The 24,369-nt window shown below is 45.3% G+C and overlaps 1 protein-coding gene across 2 annotated transcripts in view; it reads right to left on the reverse strand.

Annotated features, from left to right (window-relative positions):
• SUSD4 (sushi domain containing 4) overlaps nucleotides 1–24,369 on the reverse strand; it is a 133,570-nt gene that overhangs the window by 21,836 nt on the left and 87,365 nt on the right. For both annotated transcript variants that reach the window (XM_019976933.2, XM_070768015.1), the window contains exons 4-5: nucleotides 15,701–15,874; nucleotides 11,282–11,470 (exon numbers count right to left, since the gene is read on the reverse strand). In XM_019976933.2, coding sequence (XP_019832492.2) covers nucleotides 11,282–11,470; nucleotides 15,701–15,874 — 363 coding nt within the window. The remainder of the gene's footprint in view (nucleotides 1–11,281; nucleotides 11,471–15,700; nucleotides 15,875–24,369) is intronic.

The following is a 24,369-nucleotide window of genomic DNA, read 5'->3' on the forward strand; positions in this document are numbered from 1 at the left end:
TGACACAAAAACAGATGCCTGATAAACAGACAGCTACTATTATTGGTAACAATCTTATGTATACATAGTAGTTACATTATGAGCCAACGAGAGAAAATACAAGCAGAAAAGACGACAACTTTCAACAAGCTCCTCCAGTGAGAGCAGCATACACGTACTGTTCCACTTCATCCTAACAACCATTCTGCAGAGCAGATGCTGCTATGGGCTCATTCACACAGAGAAAGGACCTGGGATTCAAGAAAGGGAAGTTACTTGTCAAAGGTCAGACAAATAAACAGAGCATCTAGGATCTGACCTGCAAGAAGGCTTACCCTGAAGCTGTGCTCTCTCCTGGAGTCTTACCATGGGGCAAGGGCGTGTTGGCCACCCAAAGACCAGATGTAAGAGCAATGGTTTCTTGATCTGCTAAGATGTGGGCTGTGAGAAGTGGGGTTAGAGTCTGGAAAAGCCTTGGAGCCTCTAGAGATAGAAGAAAGGTGATGGGGGGGAATCCTGATGGACATGGAGCACTCCTGTTTCACACATGAGTGTGTGACAGATGCTATAGACAGGCCCTGACAAGAATGGGCTCAGGACAGGGCTTAGGGAGAGTCCAAGAATGCAGGCCAACTGGGGTTTGGGAAGCTTTACAGATGGCCCTTTAAACTTGATATAGCTATTATTTTCCCAGTAGTCATGTACAGATGTAAGAGTTGGACCAGAAAGAAGGCTGAGCACCAAAGAACTGATACTTCTGAACTGTGGTGTTGGAGAAGACTCTTGAGAGTCCCTTGGACTGCAAGGAGATCAAACCACTCAATCCTAAAGGAAATCAACCCTGAATATTCATTGTAAGGACTGATGCTGAAGCTGAAGCTCCAATACTTTGGCCACCTGATGCCAAAAGCCAATTCATTGGAAAAGACCCTGATGCTGGGAAAGATTGAAGGCAGGAGGAGAAGGGGACAGCAGGGGATGGATGGCATCACCGACTCGATGGACAGGAGTTTGAGCCAGCTCGGGGAGATAGTGAAGGACAGGGAAGCCATGGGGCTGCAAAGAGTCAGACACAACTTAGCGAATGAACAACAGCAATAAGAGGCATAAAGAAGACACAAGGGGCATCTGTTTCTTCTCAAGTCAAGGCAAGGTGTGGGTTGAGTTGCGTTGCCCCAAAAGTTTTGTTGAAGTCCTAATCCCAGGTACCCGTAAATATAACTTCATTTGGAAATTGGGTGTATAGCAGATGTAATCAAGTTAAGATGAGGTCATGTTACAGTAGGTGGGACCTTAATACAATATGATAGGCATCCTTATAATAGGAGAAGAGACACACCAAAGGAAGATATGTGAAGACAACCTCACAGGGGGAGCACCACGTGATGAGAGAGGTAGAGATTGGAATGGTGTTGCTATAAGCCAAGGGATGGCAAGGCCACCTCTAGAAGGAAGAATTCTACCTCGAGTCCCCAAAGGACCATGGTCCTGTCAGCACTTGGGATTTTGGACTTCTAGCCCCCAGAACCATGAGGAAGACACTTAAGTCCCCAGCCTTTGCTATGTTGTGGGAGCTAGTGCAGCATGCATCTATCCTTGGCCTGGGAGGAAGTGGCCAAGCCCTTGGGCCAGGTCCACAGGGAAAGAACCAGGGACAACAGGAGGGTTTGCTGGCTAATGTCAGGATGTCTCACAGAAATAATTAGACACCAAGATTTTCTTAGAGGGAAGTGAAAAAAAAAAAAAGTTGTGTACCTGAAAGTGGTTATGTCCTGAGCTGTGTGCTAGTGACAGAGTGGAGTAAGAGTCATGCCCGGAGACCGCATCCCGGGCCTGGTACCTTAAAGGCTCCTTGGGGAGATACCAGTCATTCCTCTCTTTGGGCAGTGCTGGCAGGAACCAGGATAGGGAGCCTTTGCTTTGGGAACAGTAGAGAGTCACTTACAGTTAACTGTAAGGACCACAGGATCTTTGAACAGGTCAAGTAATATGGGAGGGTAAAGGTCTTCTTGGGCTTCCCAAGTGGTGCTAGTGGTAAAGAACATGCCTGCCAGTGCTAGAGACACAGGAAACATGGGTTCGACCCCTGGGTCAGGAAGATCCCCTGGAGGAGGGCATGGCAACCACTGCAATATTCTTGCCTGGAGAATCCCGCGGACAGAGGAGCCTGGCGGGCTGCAGTCCGTAGGGTTGCACAGAGTCGGACACGACTGAAGTGACTCCGCACACACACAAAGGGTCCTATTATATGTGAGTTTAGTCATGGTTGTCTATAGAGTTCTTGACTTCCCAGCGTCTGATAAATTTACTTTTCTTTTCAATTCAAAAACATTTCCCTCGCAATAAGATATTTATGGCAGGAAAATACAGATTGGTGTCGGCACAGTTGTTTGCCTGTGAACTCCTGAGCTAAGGACTAGTTTTAAAATCTGAAATCCAGTATAATTGGCTTCGTTCTAAAATTCCAGCTGTTTCCGCCTTCAGCTGTTTCCACCTCCTTAATGCTGGACCTATTATATCCCTTCCCATGAGTGGAGCAGACAGTGGTAGAAAATGCATTAGGTTCTCATCTATCGAAGAAGCTGGCCAGAATATGAGAAAATCCTAGACTTTTCTGCAGGACCCCCAGGGAGGAAGAGGAGAGATCCGATGATCAGATCTCCACTAAGGGCTTTAACTTTAGGGAAAACTGGACACAGTTTAGAGTTGGGCACCATCTTTTCCCCTGGTAGCTCGGTGGCGAAGAATCCACCTGCCAATGCATGAGATGTGGGTTTGATCCCTGGGTCTGGAAGATCCCTTGGAGAAGGAAATGGCACCCCCCTCCAGTCTTCTTGCTTGGGAAATCCCACGGACAGAGGAGCCTGGTGGTCTTCAGTCCAGAGGGCTGCAAAGAGTCAGACACGACTTAGCAACAAAGCAATAACAACCATCTTTTTGTAAAAACAAACTCCCAAACAACCAAAAACCCTCCTGTACAAAACCACCAGTACAGAAGGAGAAAATGATTGCCAACACAGGTATTATGTTATAGGTTCTACGCACCCCCCGCCAAAAAAAAAGAAGAATGACCTAAGACACTAAGAGATGTAAAGGTATGACTACTCTACCTGCCAGTCATCCCAAGTGTCTACTCACTTTAGGGAGAAGAGGGAAATTTGGTAGTCACTTGTGAAGAAAAGGGGGGCTGGGGCAGACACTGGGGAGGAATGACCCCCAAATCACCCTGCCAAATACTTCCCAGTGACTCTTCGGTCTGCAAAAGGCAGGGAGTGACTGAAGGGATTTATTACCTTCTGTGTTGCACCTGATTGCAAGAGGTTTTATTACTATGAAATACAAGTCATCTAAGTTTCCAGAGAGGAAAGAAGGAAATAAATCCTGTCTGGAGCAGGGACAGAGAAGATATTCTCGAGTTTAAGGACAAACACCAAGATTTTCCCATTTGTATCGGCCCATCTATTTTCTGAGTGTGATGAAGTCACCCTCCTGCCACAAGCGAGCAGCTCAAACCACTCGCTGTAGCTTTGTCATTGCTTAGCTGTGCGGTCCTTTCACTGACCTGACATTTAAACATCACAAAATAAAGAACTCTGCTTGCATGCCTGTGAGCTTTCCAAAAATATGAGGAGACTATAAGGCAAAGCAGAAATACATTTTAGCGAGAACCATGAACTCAGTGAGTGAAAGAGACTTGTCCCCACACCCTTGCCCCCTAGAATGCATCCTAGCCTGCAAAACAGGGGCGAAAGATCTCAGATATCCCAGCCATGCGAAGGTGGGGAATTCAGACCAGTTCAGAACCATGAGCCCGGGAGAAGCCTGTGTGTAGGATTCTTGTTTTATATGAGTGGCTTCCCCTACAGAAAACTTGCAGCATTCTTACTGACACAGTCTGACAAAGGGCTTCAATAGAGCCACAGCATAAGGGCTTCTGATGATTCAACCCCACCCCTGTGCCTTGCACCCAGGACACATTTCCATAAAGATGGGAGTGATGGTGCCTTGGCATCAGGTCCACTGCTTCCCCTGGGGCCTTCACCCTGCCCCAGGACAGGCTTTCTGCCTGGGTGAGAACTGAGGGGTGGGGGCCTTGGAGAAGATACACCAGAGCCCCTCTGCTGGGACCCCAGCTCTGAATGTGACAGTGTGGTGGGGGAGGGGTAGCCGAGTTCCCCATTGATGATATCGTCTTTCCTTGATTTGGTGGGAGACACCAATCCAGAACTCTTGCCCCCTTTGCTCCTCTTTGGTAGGAAGAGGAGAATCACTTCTCATCTTTGACATCAGTGTAAAATCTCTGCAATTGAATGAGGTGAAAAAAAAAATCTCAGGAGCCCCAGAGAGCTGGAGGGTTGATGGTTACATGTTTCCAAGGAGATTAAAAGGAAGGGAAAGTGCCTGACGGAGTCTGCCAAGGGGCTACGGGCCTGGAGAGAGAGGATGATGGGGGCAGTCCAGGGCTATGTATCAGATCAGGAGTCTTACAATTCAAGAGAAAAAGAGCCTATAATGTAATAGCTGGGAAGCCTGAGAACTTGGTTCCACTTGAAAAACAGGAACAAGGTCTCTTGGTTTCCTTAGGACAGAACGATCAGTATTTCTGGATTCAATATAGAAGGGGAAAAAAAAAGGAAAGAATAATGAAGCTTCTTGATGCCACAGCACAATCTACTCTTGAGTACAAGGAGACGTGTGCCCGAGAAGAGGAAGATGCTAGAGTGGCAATTACTGCTTGTGTAAAGAAAAGAGACAGAGGAGAATTAAGCACAGTGAGGCCCGAGAAGCTCTGGTAGGACACGCAGGCGGCTATTTTCTGGTAATCACTCCGCTGTAATGTATGAACAGTACATGGAAAAGGTATTAGGGTAATTTACTATTGCTTGTGAACAATAAATTACCAAGGCTGCTTGCTATTTTGCATCTCCCTCTAATAAAAAACCCCGTGAGGGTCACAGGCAAGGTGGCTGTAATACAAACATTGCCAGATACAGGAGTTTTCACAGTCGGGAACCAGGAGAGGTGGTGCACTCACATATGTGCCCAGATGGCAGAAGATGGTTCTGGGGTCACAAGGCGACCTCCACGTGGCTTTGGGCAGGGTTTCTCCCCAGCTAATGTCACATGACGGAGGTCGTTCAGCCCCTAAGTTGTGTCCAACTCTTTTGCGACCCCCATGGACTATAGCAGGTCAGGCTTCCTTGTCCTTCACTGTCTCCCAGAGTTTGCTCAAACTCACGTCCATTGAATTGATAATGCCATCCAACCATCTTATCCTCTGTCCTCCCCTTCTCCTCCTTCCTTCAATCTTTTCCAGCATCAGGGTCTTTTCCAATGTGTCGGCTCTTCTCCTCAGGTGGCCAAAGTATTAGAGACAGGGGAGGACCTGCGATTTTCCTGTTTTCCAGGCGCGGGAAGCACAGCTCTGTGGTAGCGTGTCTGACTATGGTTTACGGGGTGACACAGTAATAGGTGATCTCACCACGGATAGTAATTTACTGCAGCCTTCTTCAGACCAGGCCAGGTCTCCTTTCTGTGCTTTGAATTTTCCTTTTGTAGAATGGGAACCACCTTGGCACAGGGCAGACTGTGATTATTCCTTGGAATGTTATCCACCAAGGATAAGACACAGGGCAGGTCTTATCTGAGGAGGCCTGGGCTCCTCTGCCGTCTTTCTTGTTTCTACACAGGATTTGTTTAAAGTCCCGAGGCGCTTCTGGGCGAAGGCAGGGCTCCTAGAAGGGGAGACGCTTACTGCTGCCTCTTGTCCCAGAAAGAGGGTTTGACTCTGGAGGAAAGGACCTTGCAAAGGCCAAGGGCCGCTCTGGAGCTGGGATCTCTCTCCATCCAACCTGGCTTTGAGTTTTGATCCCAAACTGGAACCTTTCAAGTTATTTCATACTTGGCCAAACAAGGCTTTTCTGTTTCTTATTTCTCCTTCTTTTCTTATGTAAGGATGCCGACCTAAAAGAAACCCTGAGCACTAGAAGGTTCTTCGGAAATAATGTTGTTGCCTTCCTTGTAACTAAATCTGAAACTGATTAAGCTTCCATCTCTGACTATTGAGCAGTGAAATGGATGGTAAGGGGCAGGCCTGGGGAACTGGTTTGGGCATTCTGAGTTTGGGAACTGGTTGGATTTAAAAGCAAAATGTTTTGGACATTAAGCTTCTAATAAGGTGAGGTTTGCTTTGAAAGGTCAGCACTGGGGAAGCCCCCACCTAAGTGGATGAAATCAATCTCCTCCTATTCTCCACCTTCAAACCACTGGGCCAGCATACTCCGCACACACATTAATGCATGTTGCCTTGGCTAATGAGCTCTACAGAGCTTCAAAATGCATGGTCCTTGCGGATGAGTGAAATATTTAGACCCTTTCTCTTTTCCCAAAGCCAACACACACACACACACAAACATGATTCTGTTTGATCTCCAGGGAAAAGAACCCCAAAACTCATAAACCTCAGATATAAATTTTCATTTTACAATTGTAATGCCACCTATCAGAACTTCCCTTCCACCCTGTCCAAAGCAGAAGCATGCACCGGCCCCCTGGGAAAGTTAGCTGTAGGCATACTTGGTGCCATCTGTGATGACGCTCATCTCCAGGGAATGGGATTTGTCATCTTAGTCTCCCCATTAAACTGTAAGCTCTTCACAGTAAGGAATGATGTTCTTTTCTTTCTTTATAATTCCCCAGAGCCCAATTTGGTGTTTCTCTGTGCCCACCAGGTGTTCAATAAATACTGCTGACAATGTAAACCAAGTTCTTAGCACTTACAAATGAGAAATGGCCCACACTCACTGTCATAGTTTTTTTTTTAAAGATTGCCTGGATTCAGTGTGTGTGTGTGTACATGTACGTATGTGCGAAAGAGAGAGATGAGAGCCTCAGAGATGAAGATGGCCTAAGAATGGAAAAAATTAAGATACACAGAGATAAGGAAAAGCTCTCAGACCTACAGTGAGACAGACCAGAACACAGAAGCCCAAGGGGCTCCTTCCAGGCTCAAATTTATATATTCATGTATTTTAAAATGATGTAGCCACATTCTGGTCCAAAATATTATGATTTCAGGTGTTTTCCCCTCCCCACCCAGAACCTGGCTGTGGGAAAACAGACATAAGCTGGGAACTACAGCCCAGACCTTGAAACACATCACCCACAACTTTCTACTGGGCCTTGGAATCCTTGCCACCCTTGGTGAAGCTGTCAGAGCTTTTCCTTTCAAATTATTAAGTCCTTCATGAAGCCAGACCTCAATGATGGGATTGCTGACACTGAGTGTGACAGCTGCCACGTGACGCTGGAACCAGCAAAGCCTGCTCCAGGCCACTAGAGCGGGGAGGCACCACGAGGTAGAAAGAGCCCAGCCCAGAACTGGAGGTGTGGAAGTCAGGCCCCTGGCACCCTTCGAGGTGTCAGTCTCTAGGTCTGCGAAAGGGGACACAATCCCTGACCAGCCCTGAGGCTGAAGTGAGGCTCTGCTGTAATGGGGTGACCAGTGGGCACTTGGGGGAGCAGTGGGGAGGGCTCTATGCCCCCTAGTGGGCAGCAGGGTCTCCTTTGGACTCATGGCCCCCTGAAGCTAGGAGTTCTGCAGGGAGGCCAACTGGACTAGAAGGACAAACCCCTTGCTATGTGATCACTCTTCTGAATTTTTTGACGCTTTAACAAAAATAGCTGTAAGAATTGTAAAGAAATCAGAACAAACTGGATAATGCATAATCAGATAATGTACCTTGGTGATGAAGAGCATGAGCTTTGGATGGCAAAGATCCACATTTGAGTCCCCATTCCCCCACTTAGGAGCCGTGTGACCTTGGGTGAGTTACTGAATCTTTAGAAACCTGGCTTTGCTCATCAGTAAAATGGGATTAAAAATAGTATTTGTCAGGACTTTATTGGTTGCCCAGTGCCTAGGACTCTAAGTTCCCAATGCAGGGAGGGGGTTTCCGATCCCCAGTCAGGAAACTATATCCCTCACATGGCAACAAAAATCAAAGATCCTGTGTGCCACAACTAAGACCCTGGAGCAGCTGAATAAATAAATACTTTTAAAAAAAGTACTTGTCTCACAAAGGCAATAGGAGGACTAAATGAGATACTGTGTCAAACATTCTGACACATAGTAAGCTCTCAAGATTCACAGCAATTCTTATTACTGCTTAATATTTCCTCCTATTATCTGGGATTCATGTTAATACAAACACAGTTACAAGTATGCCAGTAATTTTGAGAAAAGAATAAGGGAAGCAGAGGTCAGAGAGGAGGGAGGTTGGAAGACGCTATGCTGCTGGCTTTGAAGGTGGAGGAAAAAAAAGAGTATGCAAGGAACCAAAACTGAATCTGAACGACCAAAACAATGTCACAGTGTAAATGCATAAAGACCTGGGTACTTCGTTCACAGCCAGGCCCAGAGTCTTCTTTATTGTGACTCTAAGAGCAATAATAATGATGGACACTTAATTGACCACCTACCATGTATCCAGCCCTTCATTATAAGTGTTACATTTGTTATCACACTGGACCCTCATAGTCCCACAAGTATAATCATCTCCCCCACTTTATAAGCAAGGACATAGAGACTGATAGAAGCTAAGTGACTTGCCCTGAGTCAAACTGTTTAAGTAGGAGACTCAGGATGTGAACTCAGCCAGTTGGATGGTAATTAACACTGTAATCAATGGCCCACAGCACCTGCATGACCATCCTGGTGATCCCATCTTCAGGCTGGTAGCAGCTTAGGAAAAAAGCTCCAGGGGTGGAGGAAGCGGCAGTGACAGGTACACTGACACGTGATGGATTGATGGATTAGTAGGGAGACAAGATAGGGAAGGGGATAAAAAAAGTTCACAGAGAAAGGCTTCCCCAGCCCAGCTGTGCAGACCTGGTCACTTCAGGGGTCAGACAGCCTAATATTTCAAAGTCCCCAAGAGCATCATGATCTCACAGCACAGTGCAATCATTTTCATTCTGCCATGAAGAAAAAAGAAGGGGGTGATGTATTAATGAGGTGGGTAGATTCCCTTGGGATAGTGCGTCTGTGTTGAATACCCTTGACAATTTGCATAAACAAGGCACAGCCCTTGAATAAGATGACACACAATTCAAGTAAGAGTTATAGAAACTCTAATACCCAGGTGTATCTGGATACGCTTTTCATGCATCCTTACGTTTTAGTTTAACACACTGCTTAACTTAACCCAGTTCCTATCAAGTCATGGGACAAAAAGTCCTTTAGTCCACTCTGCATCTCTCAGAATCATGCCTTTGGTGCCTTTAGCCAGGGTACCATTTAAAGGTCTCACAAACTAATTGCATCAGGTAATTGAAAGAAACATGTATTTATTGAAAATAAAGATATAAAGACTTCTTTATTATGGAGGAAAAAATGGTATTAGGTGGCTTTCTCATCACAGGCAGCTGTCACCTGGACTTTTAGTGTCCCCCTCCATCACAGCACAGGCTGGCAGAGGAAAAGGAAACAGGTTTTAAGCCATGAGACTCATTTCCAATCAGAAGTCAGTCACAGCCTCCCGTTTATAACCTTAACTCTTTGCCCCTTAAAGTGAGAGTTTGTTTTATGCCTATTCACATCATACTCCCTAAGCTCCAGAAAAACTGCTTTCAAAGTCCCCAAATGAAGCTCAGAATATGATGGTTTGAAATACATTTAAACCAAACTTGAAAAGATTTGAAGACAGGCATTTCAAATGGATAAAATCGTATCATGATATCTTTAATAACCAGTCCTCTAGTTCTGGTTATCAGAGCAGGGAGAAACCTCCAGGAACCAGAAAAGCCTGCATTCTTCGGCAGCCTGTGCTCACCTCACCTGCCAGCGGTGGTTCCCTGTGGAAACAGAGGGGATGACCTTCTCCTTCTAGGCTAGGGTTGCCAGATTTCACAAATGAAAATATAGGACACTGAGTTATCGCTGAAGTTCCGATAAACAAAAATTACAAAGAGTAATTGTTGTCCATAAGTAAGGGCCACCCAATATTTAGGACATGTTCATATTAAACAATTATTTGTTGTTTATCTGAAATTCAGATTTAACTGGTTTTTGGTACTTTATCTGACATCTCTATAAGTGGGCTCTGATCCCCTAGGAGATTTAGGATGGGTGGGAAGTAGGGGTGAGTGGGGTCTCCACTTACCAGCCTAGGAGAACAGGACCACTGATGGCCCAGGCTGGAAACCTCATTTCTCCAAGCACCAGGCGCCCCTCCCTTTCATCTCTTCTCCCTTTCCCTTCAAGGAGGCTCCGTGGCTCCAGCCAACCCACTCTAATTCATGGTCTTCCTTAGGAGATACCACTGATCACTGCCCTCCACCCCCAACACACCTCCCATCTTAACCTCATCCTACACTGAGGTACATGCGTGGAGATGGTGCTTGTAAGAACTTGCTGGTTTCTATGTTCTATTCTGTTTTGATTTGTTTCCCAAGAAAAGCTACAGATGGGTTTTGGAGGGGTTCCTGATTAGAGATTTCCTTTCATTTTTTTCCTCTTCCCATATTTCTCCATTTTTTCTTCCCCCTCCTGCCCACTGTATTCAGATGCCAAGAAGTAAATCAGTATGTGTTTCCTTCAGTCATAATTTCAAGACCTGAATTAAAGTGAAAGCTGAGCCAGCAGGCCCAACTTGCCTAGGAAGTTTTTAAAACTCTGCAATCACAGACACTGGCTTGATTCTGGCAATGGATGCTTTGACTCCCGCCCCCCGCCCCCCACCTCCATGGCCACTATGTCATACTACTGATTAGTGGTCTTTAAGTGAACCACACTCAAAAATAAACACATATATTTAACCAAAACGAGCAGGAAAGATCTCTTGGTTTCAGGCTTCCGAGTGTGTGCTTGCAGCAAAACATTTACAGCCAAGCCATAAAACGCATGGAAATAGGAAGAAACATTGACACAACAATAAAACGAGGGGTGAGATTAACGATGCCATAATACAATCTGTTTTCGTTTGGTGCAGAGAAATTAATTTTTGAAGACATCTCATTTAACTTTGCAATATTTTGCAGTTTAACCTTTGACGCTTGAAACTTTTCTCTTTCGTCCCCTTTAAGCCTAAGGATGGGGGAAGCCAGTTTTATGTCTGGCTGTTTAAGTACTGCTTCATGGCAGATGACCAGGCTTGCTGCCTCTGCTCGGGACGGAGGCAAGCAATGTGTACTCAGGGAACAAAAGGTATTGCTGATCGTAATTTCTCAGCTCTTCACCTCCTATGGAAACCTCCACTTTAATAAGCCAAAATTCAACTTCCACAAGGATAAGATGTGTTACCTTCCAGAGCAAGGCACCGGGGTGGGCTGGACGACCAGATAAGGTTGTGCAAGCATTCAAGATACTCTGACCCCTCGAGTTTGAATCCAGGGAAGCAGTGATAGGAGATGACAGTTCCCAGTGGGAAGGAGGTCTGGAACTCGGAGATGTTCACGTAGCCATTAGAAGAGGCAAGTGGTCTCAGACAGCCTGTGATGTGGGAAAGACAAGGGTAAGTAACTTTATGAGGCTACCTTCATATACCTGAAAGACAAAGCACTATACATCTTTTGGATTCCCCCACTGTACACGTGGCACAGCCTCTGAGGACTGTGCACCTTATATGCTCAGACCTCCTTATCTCTGTATTTACTATCTTTCTAAAGCAGGCATTTCCTTTTATAGTTGCAAGTGGCTCCAAGAGGGTCAGACAAGTAGGGAAGAAGTAAAGGGAGGTGTGGCTAAGGCTCAGGACCGCTTGGCTGGTGGTCCCAGCCCTGGCTGCTCATTACAATCATCTGAGGAAATTTTTAAAAACACCAATAGCTGGCTCTGTGCCCAAGGCTGATGCACAGCCTGGGCACCCCTATCTTTTTTTTAAAGCTCCCCAAGTAACCTTCAAGTGGCCATCAGGGCTGAGAACAACTAACGTGCCACAGAAACAAGAGACATTCCAACCGTTTCAGCGGGTGGTGGCTTGAGAATGTGTGTGTGTTGGTCTCTCAGTCATGTCTGACTCTTTGCAGCCCCATGGACTGAGCCCGCCAACCTCCTCTGTCCATGGAATTCTCCAGGCCAGAACACTGGAGTGGGTTGCCATTCCTTTTTCCAGAGGATCTTTCTGACCCAGGCATCAAGCCTGGGTCTCCTGCATTGCAGGCAGATTCTTTACCATCTGAGCCACCAATGTTGGGATGCAAACTGGATTCCAGGGCAACAACTGATTGAATTGACACCTGCCTGACACATTGCAAGGAAAATTTTGAAAAATCCAGCTGTGTTTTAGGTGAACTAGGAAAGCAGCATGTAGGGCAGTGGTTCTCAAACTTGAGAGCTACCCAGAGAGACGGCTGGTATGGGACAGACGCTGGGCCCCACCCCCTGAGCTGCTGGTTCGCTGGGTCCACGCGGAGCTCAAGCATCAGCACTGCTAAAGGTTTGCAGGTGCTGCCGCTGTGGCTGCTGCTGGGGGCACCGGGCTTTGTGCAGACCTGCTACAGCGAGTCTGTGCACAGAGTTCTGTGTGCTGTCTGATTGCGCATGAGACCTGGATGCCTCCTTCTGTAAATCAGTAGCTGCCTTTTTGTCCTGAAGGCTGTGCAGCCCAGTGGAACATTCCCGTAGTACAGCATCCCTCTTGGTGTGGCATCCGCTGTGATCATGGAGTTTCTTATTGGCTTCAGCAGTTTCACTGGAGGGAATAATGAGAGCTGCAGAGCTGGTGCTCTTCCCAGAGAGAACTAATTGTGTGTGAAGTAAATAACGGATAATGGGAATATCTACTTTCCCTTTCAATCACCAAGTACAAATTATATCGCGCACGCACCGCAGCGAGTGATGGAATTCCTCTCCTAAGCTGACTTTGGGGCATATTACAAGTGATAGAGAGGCTCTGTGTTGAGTGAGCTGCTTGGGTCAGTGCCCCAGGATGTGACATCCATATCAGGGCAGGACCAGAGTGAATGAGGGCGTACAGAATGCAGGAGGTACTCACTCTGGGGCTGTGCCAGTGTCAACCTGCCCCACTGCGGCCTGGTGTCCCAGAGCCCTGAAGACCCCATAGACCCCAAAGATCCCTGCCCGGAACCAGCCACACTCAGGATGGACCAGATCATAAACACATGGTGTTAGGCCATTCTTTCTGGCAGTCCCAACAGCCTTAAATGATTTTTTTTTAATTTTTTAAAAATTAGTTTTTGGCTGACCACACAGCATGTGAGATCTTTGTTCCCCAACCAGGGATCGAAACTGTAGCCCCTGTATTGGAACTGCAGAGTCTTAACCACTGAAGTTCCGAATAATTTTTTTTCTTTTTTTTTTTGAGCTGAAAACTGACAGTGTTCATGGCAAAAGAGAAATGGGGGGAGGGAAGCTTGCAATCAGGAATAAACAGGATCAGTAACTGAGGGGAGGGGGGGAAGATAAGCAAATCAACACAAACAGGGAAGGTGTTATAACTCCTGAGCAGGGTTCAAATGAGTGAGCACATTTGGGTGCCCATTCCCCCTCCTGGGAAGGAGTGCAGTTCTAAGCTCCCCACGTGGGTAACTGTATCCCCTAAGTAAAAAACTGACTCTGACCCACAGGGAGAAGGAAGCATCTCCTAAAACAGGGGAATGGCCTTGGGACAGTCCCCCATCCAACCCCAAAAGGAGATGGAAGTAGGGGTTGTAACATGTGCAGCTAATCAGAGAAGGAAAGCTACGCCACTCTTGGTCTCTGACAGCCTGTCCTAAAAATACAGTAGAAAACTGGCTTCGACTCAATAGGTGAATGTGATTTCTATTTGCACTTTGAGATAATAGAGAGAAGGCTCCTCAGGCTTTAACCCCTGGATCTATAGGTGCAAATAAAAATTACAGGATGAAATGTCACTCGAAGGGCCAATTATATTCCCCCCAGGGACTCCAGAGGTGTCAGACTCTCTATAGCAACCCTGCTGTGTCTGTGAGGATGGGAGGGAGGTGCAGGGGCTGGAAGGGGGATCAGGGCCCAGAACAGGGGCACCTCCTCTGTGGGGACCAAGGGCTCTGAGGAGGGATGACGGTGGCCATAGGCTGTATTGCTCTCAGAAGAAGCACACCTCTCAAGATTAGCAGCCAGCTCGTTTGTTGTTGAAAAAAAACCCATCAAAGCTGTGTTAAGGACTGAGATATAGTAAGTGGTGGTGGAGGCATAAGGGGACCCAGACAGAGTAAGAAAAAGCCTGCACTTGAACTCCTAATGATGACACTCCAAGACGTCTATCACCATAGGGCATTTAAAAAAGAAAATCATTGGGGCAAAAAGAACTCATAAAGAAGCATCCTGTATTTACGTGACATAAAAGGAAATGGAAAGCGTAGGAGAACTAAAAGAAAAGTGGAAAATGTGAAAGCAAGAAGGGGTTGGAGTCTGAAATAATTATCTTGGTTTGGATATCGCTGCAGGATCAGAACGAAGCAGTGGTTAATAAAGTTCATTTGGATAAACAGCCCCACCTAAAACATGCCTGCTGATTCTAAGGAGAGTGAGTCTCTGACAGTGCAAATAAATCACACATCTCCTTTAACAAGGTAACACATAACAGCTCAAAAACACAGGAAGTTTCTGGGGAACAAGTAGGAAGGTGAGGGCCTGGACTGTCTTGGTCCTCCTAATCCTGAAGCCTTTGTTTCTTCAAGGGGCCGTGGCTCTTAAGCCCTCGCATGAGGAAATGATTTATTTCCAACTATGGGGCGTGCAAAGCAATATCAGAGTCTGCCAGTGTTGATTTCCAAGCAGAAAGTTGACATCCGCCTCAACTTTAACATGCCAGTGCTTTTGGTGCAAATAAGGCTGCTCGCCCTCTCCCTTGGATGATGAATTATGCATGGGCTTCTTGGTCCTTTGGTCCAAGTCACATGTCAAAAAATAAAAATCAGAATTAATGTGAACTGGAGGGCTTATTTTCACAAACAGGGCCCTCTGTGTCTGCCTAGGCAAATTTAAAAAATGCAAGAGGATAAATATTCACCGTCTGGTTTGGATGAAATTTGAATTTGATTATTTTTCTGCTCCTCATGCATTATAAAAAAGGATAACATTATTAAGAGAAAATGGCCTCTGTACGATTGGCTTTAAATATATTCGTACCACAACCGAAATCAGTATAAATGCTCTGTTATTTCCATTAAATATATAATAGTTCATCATTGTGTTCACAACCCAGTTACAAAGCTCCTAATTCTGCAACTACTTTTGGTTTCTTAGAATAAAGGAGACAGCCAGCATTCTAAAGAATAAAGTACTTTCCATTTAAACTTTTAAACTTTACAGCTGGGTATAGGGAGCTAGAGAGAATCACAGGGATCGATGTGAAGATTCCAAAAACAGAGCTTTGGTGATCAGAGTACAGAACGGCTGAACCACGGTGTGTGCATGACACTGTGTTTCCCTTCGTCATTTGCCAGCTTCCCAGGTGGCTCAGTGGTCAAGAATCCACCTGCCAGTGCAGGAGATGTGGGTTCAATCCTTGGGTTGGGAAGATCCCCTGGAGGAGGGCACGGCAACCCACTCCAGTATTCTTGCCTGGAGAATCCCATGGACAGAGAAACCTGGCAGGCTACAGTCCATGGGGTCGCAAAGGGTTGGACATGACTGAGCGACTAAACAACTGCCACCTTATTAGAGAAACGTGCACTCGATCTGCAGTCGAGTCTCAAAGCAGAGCTGAGAACCACAGCCTCCATTTGCCCCTACCTTGACAGATGGGCAGATTGTCCCACGTTCCGTCATCACGACATAATGAAACCACATTGTATAGGTCGGGGTACCGGATCTTGAATCCTTCATGACAAGTGATGATTAGCTTATCTCCGTGTCTGTATGTCTTGTTATGAATCTCAGCATCTTCAATTTGCGGGATGCGGCAATCTGCAATTGTGCAAAAAGGATACATTATTTTTGGAATTCGAAGCCATTGTGGTTCACAGTTTCACAAGAAAGCTCTTATTTTCAGACTTGGTCTCGACCTACACAGCAATCTGATAAACAGTTCCTTATTTATCACTAAGGCTCAGGTCCCAAAGAGAAGCAGTAGAAGCTGCAGAATCTTCTTCACAGAGAAACAGGAAGAGGAGTTGTGGGTGCAGAGGTCCAAGCCCAAAAGGAAGCTGGTTTTCTGCCTTCAACACTTCCCACCCTACAGCTGAGCTTACAGATAATTCTGGAAATGAATGAAGAAAGACCAAAGCTGGGGGTTCACCTGAACTGTCCGGTGGGTTGCCCACTTGGTGGCATCTGTGGATGGTACACAGCACCAAACAGCCTGGCTGGCTGGTCTCACGCAGCTCTGCTGCCTCTGCCTGGGGGGCCAGGGCCAGGGCCTGATAAGGAAATAGGCTTTGCAGAACAGCAGGGGGCTGAGCTGTGACTGTATTGGCTGTTAGCATTTCCCATCCGCTTTATCTGTTTTTAAAAAGATAATTTCGAATAACTAGAGCAGCACCTAGTACTGCCACTATCACAAAGGCTCAGAGGAAGCAGCTACTGTCTCCTAACCCTAACCCTAACCCTAATCATCACTTGTCATGAACGAGTCAAGATCTGGTACCTCGACCTATTGGAAAAGGCAATGGCAACCCCCTCCAGTATTCTTGCCTGGAGAATCCCATGGACAGAGGAGCCTGGCGGGCTATAGTTAATAGGGTTGCAAAGAGTCGGACACGACTGACTGTGTCAGCACAGACACAGCACACCCCGACCTATACGCTGTTTCGTTATTTTGGGAAGACGGAACATGGGACAATCTGCCCGTCTGTCAAGGCAGGGGCAGATGGAGGCTGTGGTTCTCAGCTCAGCTTTGACTTCTGCTCTGGGAGGGGAAGACTCATGGCAAGAGTCAGGGGAAGAGCAGTGGGGCTGGGTGGGGATCAGCAGCCCACGCAACAGAATGGGCAACAAAAGATACAATAGAACTAGGGACTTCCCTGGTGGTCCAGTGGTTAAGAATCTGCCTTCCAGTGCAGGGGATGTGGGTTCGATCCCTGGTCAGGGAACTAAGATCCCACATACCGTGGGGCAACTGAGCCTGTGTGCCGCAACTAGAGAGAAGCCAGTATGCCTCAATGAAAGACACTGCATAATGCAACTAAGATCTGATGCAGCAAAATAAGTAAAAAATAAATGAACAAATAAAACTAATCAATGGGTAATCATCTGCTTCTAACTCTGTCTACCTCCAGTTTACCTGTGGGACACTCACTCTGCTGGCAAGTTGCAATCCTGCTCCTTCTGGCTCCTCACTCTAAACACCAGCCAACTAACTCCATCTGGATTTTGTTGTTGTTGTTGTTGTAATTTGTCGTTTGCTTGTTTTTTAGTGGAGTGTAGTTGATTAATAAAGTTGTGTTAGTCTCAGGTGTACAGCAAAGGGAATCAGTTATACATATATATGCGTCCTTTTTCAGATTCTTTTCCCATTTAGGTTATTACAGAATATTAAGCAGTGCTATTCAGTGTCTCCTTGGTGGTCTTCTATTTTAAATATAGCAGTGTGTATATGTCAATACCATCTGGTGTAAGTCACTTAGGTCACCATGTGTCTCTCTCCAGCTCCTGTTTAAAGTCTCTCATTTTACATGCATATATGTTTAAAAGCATGAGCTATCTATCTCTAGTTTTGGAATCAGGTAGATGAGCTATATTCCCATTTTTGTGTGTCTTAATTTTCTGAAACAAGGCAAAATTTAAAAACAGCATTTTGAGGATCATACAGACTTCCTCCAGAAAATTTTCAATGGATTTCTCAGCCATTCCCCAAAGCCTACTGAATCCAGAATAGTTTGGAATAGTATTCATAAGAAACCTGAGTTTCAGGTTCCTCTAAGCTTTGAACTGTCAGCTCTCAGGCAAAAAGTCCTGGGAACTCTGATGCAGGGACTGGCTGGACGAGGGCTCTGGGGGCTGGGACTTGGGGGGCTTTAAAGAGAGCATGTCACGGAGGTTATCATGTGGGTTTGGGGCTGGGTTTACTGGGAACAGTCTGACAACAACGGACTCCAGAAAACAGAACATCAGTGACAGGAAAACCTCGGGCAGAAAAGGGTCTCCCAGGCAGAGGAGGGACCTGGCAGCTGGAAGACAGGTGTGGTGGCCATTTAGCAACCCACATGGGTCATCAGAGCCCAGTGCTCGTGAGCCCAGCTCTGCTGTGCCCTTAGCCCTCCTTCCCACCATGAGCTTGAGAGCAGGGACTATGCCGCTACTTCCTGTGACGTTCCTTCCATGCTTCCAGACCTCTGTACACACCTGGGGAGGAAAGGCTGAGAGGGGCCGTGGAAACCTGAGAAGCAGATTCATTCCAGGCTCTGGCAGCTAAGCCTCCCCCTGATGATGAGGAAACCCATTATCAGCTCTTCCCTTTGCCTCTGGATCCAACAGAGGGAGTCTTGGCTGGAGACTGGGTTCTGGTTTCAATTTTACCTCTCATTTTTGCATGGAAAGAGTTTTTCAGGCTATGAAAAGAGGTCTTCTAACTGTTCATGTTTTTCTACAAGAATAGCTGACTTCCTCCCAAATGAATCCCAGAATAATCATGACTGGTGCATTCGTGTGTGCTCAGTCGCTTCAGCGGTGTCCGACTCTTTGCGACCCTATGGACTGTAGCCCACTAGGCTCCTGTGTCCATGGGATTCTCCAGGCAAGAATACTGGAGTGGGTTGCCAGGCCCTCCTCGAGGGGATCTCCCCAACGCAGGTATCAAACCCATGTCTCCTGCACCTCCTGCATTACAGGCAGATTCTTTACTGCTGAGACACCCGGGGAAGACCAATCATGACTGGAGACACAGATAATTGACAGTTCTGCACACCACTGCAGCCTTCTTCTTAACGGAAAATGTGAATTACATTTTTTTCAATATCGCTCTGCAGAAATTATTCACATTAAATAAAAACACATTTATCAAGGCATCCGTCTGTAAATCTGGGATGTAAATAGATCCTGTGGTAGTAATTTATATGACTAAACAACTATTTTCATGATTGATTTAAAACTTATTCAAGAATTAACCAGTATACTCAGGAGGTGGTCAGCTAGCAGCAGTAAACTCAGTGGGTGGGAACAGCCATGTGGCTGTAGTAACACAAGGACATTGGCTGACCAGAGTACAAGCACCGAACCTTGTTTCTGAAGGTGGTTACACTCCATAGTAGTCTACAGTATAGCATGCTTTGAACTTCTAATTAGAACATCTTGTTTCCATAGGCAGGAGTCAGGGACTAGAGGTTCAAAGGGGATTCACTGCCTCCCATATGCCAGTACTTTATGTACTCGACTCAAAGAAGAGTCAGCACAGGGAGTGATGCAGGACCAATTTACTACATGAGGTGATCCCCATATTCACTGGGGAGTCAGCGGAAGTTTGGAGTTTAAATTCCACCATGGTAGAAAGACCAGGAGCATCTGTGCTCTACATGTAAAGACAAAACTCAAATAGACCAGCTCTAGCAAAGCCTAAACTAAACTGTGATAGGAGAAAATTCTGTCCAGAGCCTTTCTAATTTTTTTTTTTAAATCCAGAATAGCTGGCACCCAGTCCTCCCACTGAAGGAGGGTAATATAGAAAGAAAAAAGCATCTGGGAAAAGTCCCAACCCATCAGTGGTAGCAGCCAACAACTGTAGTCCTTATTTTTATGGAAAGAAACATACCAGGATCTTTAGTCTCTGAAAAGAAACACATACATCTTCATCAATTCTAAAGTTTTCAATAGAAATAACACAATTTTCTGTAGCACCAATGCATTCAGCCAACACAAAGAATTTGTAAAAGCAACCGCAAAAATATTGTTATCAAAGACTATGAAAAGAAGGTCTATCAGTAACTGATTCTATTGAGTAGAATCAGGTCAACAGTCAAGACTTTTGTCTACAGAGTATCAATGGGCACTTTGGAAATATAACTTGAGGCTTCCATGCCTGACATCCTCTTTCACAAACCTACAACTATCATTATTTTTGTGTCCTGCTTCTAGTAACAATGAGAATTTAATATAATAAATAAATAAAGGAGTGGACAGAGACCCTAAGGCGGTCCTACACACATATACCCATGTACAAATCAATTGATCCAATTAGTTGCAGACAGCAAAGTCCTAAAGGATGGAGCAGTAAAGAGAAAGAGGAATTTCAAAGAATATGTGCCATATTTTAAGATTTATTTTTCTTTAAAATGTTGGTTGGGGCTTCCCAAGTGGTGCTATTGGTAAAGAATCTGCCTGCCAATGCGGGAAATATAAGAGACACAGGTTCAATCCCTGAGTTGAGAAGATGCCCTAGGGGATGGCATGACACCATTCTAGCATTCTTGCCTGGAGAATCCCATGGACAGAGGCGCCTGGTGGGCTACAGTCCATAGGGTCACAGAGAGTCAGACACAACTGAAGCAACTTAGCAAAATGTTAGTCATATGTGAAAACAAATCTGATTCCTTTAAAATGACAAACTTCTGCATCAATATGCCTGCCAAAGTGTTCACAGAAGCATGAATACATGATACACACTTAGAGATTCATAATTCCTATTAGCATATTAAAGGCTCTGAAAGCCTTGCTGTAAAGAATTCTACTGGATCTAGTTTAAGCCAGCATCTGTAAAGCTTATTATTCATCCATCAGTTCATTCAATCATTGAGTTACTGAGCATTACCTCTAGTCCTGGTACATTCTAGGTGTTGAGGATAGAGAAAACGTCAAGAATTTTACTCTTGTGGCATTTGCATGGCAGGAGACTGCTAACAGGCAAATTATCAGGTAAGTGAGCTAGAAAATAATAGGCAATGATCACTGCTATGATGAACACGTAACAAGGTAACAGAAGAGGGACTGACTCGGGGACTCCTTTAATTTGGGAAGACAGGAAAGGCGCCTCTCTAATGACAAGAAGAATCCAATCATGTGTGGATTGGGGAGAAGAGTATTTCAGGCGGAGGGAACTGCCACTACACAGGCCAGGAGAGAGTTCAGTGTCCTTAAAAACCCAAAGGAAGATTAGAGTGCCTGGAATATAGTAAGCGAGAGTAAGATGGAAAGGTCAGATCATGCAGAGCCTTGTAGATAAGGACGGGGCATTTGTTTTTACTTCAGTGTGGTGCGAACTCCTGGACTTCTAAAGCACGGGCCATGATATGCTCTGTATCTTGTGGGTATGTGCAGTAAGGGGCTGGCCTTGCCCAAAGGGTGTTCTGGCCTTTGCCCTCAGCTCCTGGGAAGTAACCACTAAGTCCCTGGAATGTGCAATCTGAGATGAGTATCTTTTTTAATTGGAGCTTAAAGATTGAGGGCAGGAGAAAAGGGGGATGACAGAGGATGAGATGGTTGGATGGCATCAGCGACTCAATGGACATGAATTTGAGCAAACTCCAGGAGATAGTGGACAGAGGAGCCTGGTGCGCTGCAGTCCATGGGGTTGCAAAGAGTCAGATACCACTGAGCGACTGAACAACAACAGTGTGCTTTGGCCAGCCAGGCAACATCGGCCCATGCAGTTACCAGCTCTACTTTGGAAAGAACTGGAGATGCACAAATGGCCAACCATGTCTACATGACCGAGCTCCAATTAAGATGCTGGACACCAAGCCTCGGTGAGCTTCTCCGGTTGTCAATGCTCAACGTGTATTGACACACACTGTTGCTGGGGAACAGGCCCTGTGTGTACAGCTCACTGGGAGAGAAATACTAAAAGCTCATGCCTGGTTCCTCCTGGACCTGTGTGCCTCTCTTCCTAGATAATGTTAATCTGCGTCCTTTCACTGCCATACATCATAATCGTGAGTATCATCAGTCCTTCTGGTGAATTACTGAACCTGAAGATGGACTTGGGGACTTCTAAACTTGTGACTGGGTTCAGAGTGATAGTCTTGGGGACCCTTGAACTTGCAGTTGGTTACAGAGGTGATGGTGGTTTGGGGGGAGTCCCCAAACCTTGTATCACAACACCCTTTTTTTAACTTACTATCTACTAACACCCCTCAGAATCACAGCTGTGTATCCGTGGTGCTCCACATCGCTACTATTCTACAGAACTCCTGCTCCATGCAATAGTGCTTAGAGAACTGTTCTGACCACCATCATTTACTTGGAATAGAATCAACTGCAGCTAATGATGTCATCATAAACCAGCAACATGAGAAAAGTAGAGGCGAGGGTTGGTGCTATTCAGAAAGGCGATGACTGGAGACAGTGGCTTCTTCATTGAAAAGGGGCACCACCATGTGGGTAGTTTTGCTTTGGGAGCAGGGCTAGCTCAGGCTGTTTCTTTCTCCTTTGTAGGATACTGACTCTTACAAAAACAGAAGACACACCAGGACAGGGTACTCAAGACCACATGGCTCTCAGCTGAATGTTAAAGTGGAATTATCATGAGGCCATCCTTAAAAACCACTGAGAAAAAGGCATGCGGAAAAGAACTGCATGGAGTCATGTTATTATAAATAAGCATGTTTCTTGTACTTTGTGTTTTCTTTTGATCTATAGATTGGTATATTTTATTTATTTGTGGTGGAAAAAAGGCAATTAGTATCTGTTATTTAAAGTATTTATATTTAACACTTGGATAGTAATTCTTTCTACAGAAAGAATTCTTAGGGGTCCACTCTGAAGGACTCAGACCATTATACATGTCTTTTAAGCATACATAGAAAATTTACAAAACTTGACCATACTTGGGCCATAAAACAAGAACACATTTCAAAAGACTGAGACTATAGAGTATGTTTTCTGGTAACAGTGAAACAGACTTGAATACAGCCATCCCTCAGTATCCATGGGGCACTGATTCCAAGTAAGACCTCCTCCCCCACCCCATGGACACCAAAATCCACGGATGCCCACATCTCTTACACAATATGGTGAAGCATTTGTATACAACCTACACACATCCTCCTGTATACTTCAAATCATCTCTAGATTAATACAATGTAAATTACATGTAAATAGTTGCAAATAATGATATGATAATATAAAAAACTAAGTCACATAATGCAAGAAGATATTTTTAGCACATACAAACAATGTAGGGCTTGTATTCAGTACATATTAAAAACTCGGTATAAATAAAAATCAATGAGAAAAAGACAACTCAGTAGATAAATGGGCAAGTGAATTGAACAGGCACTTCATAAGAGAGGATAACAAGGTGTTCAATAAATATACAAAAAGGTGTTTAACTTCCTACTCACCAGGGAAACCACAAGCTACCACTAAATACCCACCGGCGTCTAAAATACTGATAATGCAAGTGTTGGCAAGGAGTAACTGGGACTCTCACCCTCTGTTGCGGGAGTGTAAATTGGCACAACCACTTTGGATAATGGCAGTACCTATTAACACTAAAATACAGATATATCCTACAATCCAGCATGTTCAATCATAGGAGTATATCCAATAGAACGTGGATATATATATATATTCACCAAGAGGTGTGTTCAAGAATGTTCACAGCAGCCCTATTTGTAACAGACCCAATTGGAAAAACATTAAATTTTCATTAACAGCAGAGTGTTAAAATATTGTCTATTCATGTAACAGAACACGATGTAGCAATGCCAGTGAACAAACTACAGCCACAGGCCGTAACATGCATGGGGGCTTCCCTGCTGGTCCAGTGGGGAAACCTCCAAGCTCCTAATGCAGGGGGCCCAGGTTCGATCCCTACTCAGGGCACTAAATCCCACAAGGTGCAACTAAGACTCTGCATGCTGCAGCAAAGGTCAACGATCCCATGTGTGGCAGCTAAGACCCGGCACAGCCAAATAAGTAAATAAATATTTTTTAAAAACAATACATGCATGACTTTTACAAACATAAAGTAGAAGTCCAACATAAAATTATACTTACTTTATAATTCCATGTATATAAACTCAAAACTAAGACAAAAGTAAGTTAAGCTTAAAATAGTACCATTTTTAGGAATGCATCAGTTCAGTTCAGGTCAGTTCAGTCACTCAGTCATGTCCGACTCTTTGCAACCCCATGAACCGCAGCACGCCAGGCCTCCCTGTCCATCACCAACTCCCAGAGTCCTCCCAGACCCATGTCCGTTGAGTCGGTGATGTCATTCAACCATCTCATCCTCTGTTGTCCCCTTCTCCTCCTGCCCTTAATCTTTCCCAGCATCAGGGGCTTTTCCAATGAGTCAGCTCTCCGCATCAGGTGGCCAAAGTATTGGAGTTTCAGCTTCAACATCAGTCACTCCAATGAATACCCAGAACTGATCTCCTTTAGGATGGACTAGCTGGATCTCCTTGAAGTCCAAGGGACTCTCAAGAGTCTTCTCCAACACCACAGTTCAAAAGCATCAATTCTTCTGCACTCAGCTTTCTTTATAGTCCAACTCTCACATCCATACATGACCACTGGAAAAACCATAG

This window comes from Bos indicus, chromosome 16 (assembly GCF_029378745.1).
Source record: "Bos indicus isolate NIAB-ARS_2022 breed Sahiwal x Tharparkar chromosome 16, NIAB-ARS_B.indTharparkar_mat_pri_1.0, whole genome shotgun sequence".
NCBI classification, from domain to species: Eukaryota; Metazoa; Chordata; class Mammalia; order Artiodactyla; family Bovidae; genus Bos; species Bos indicus.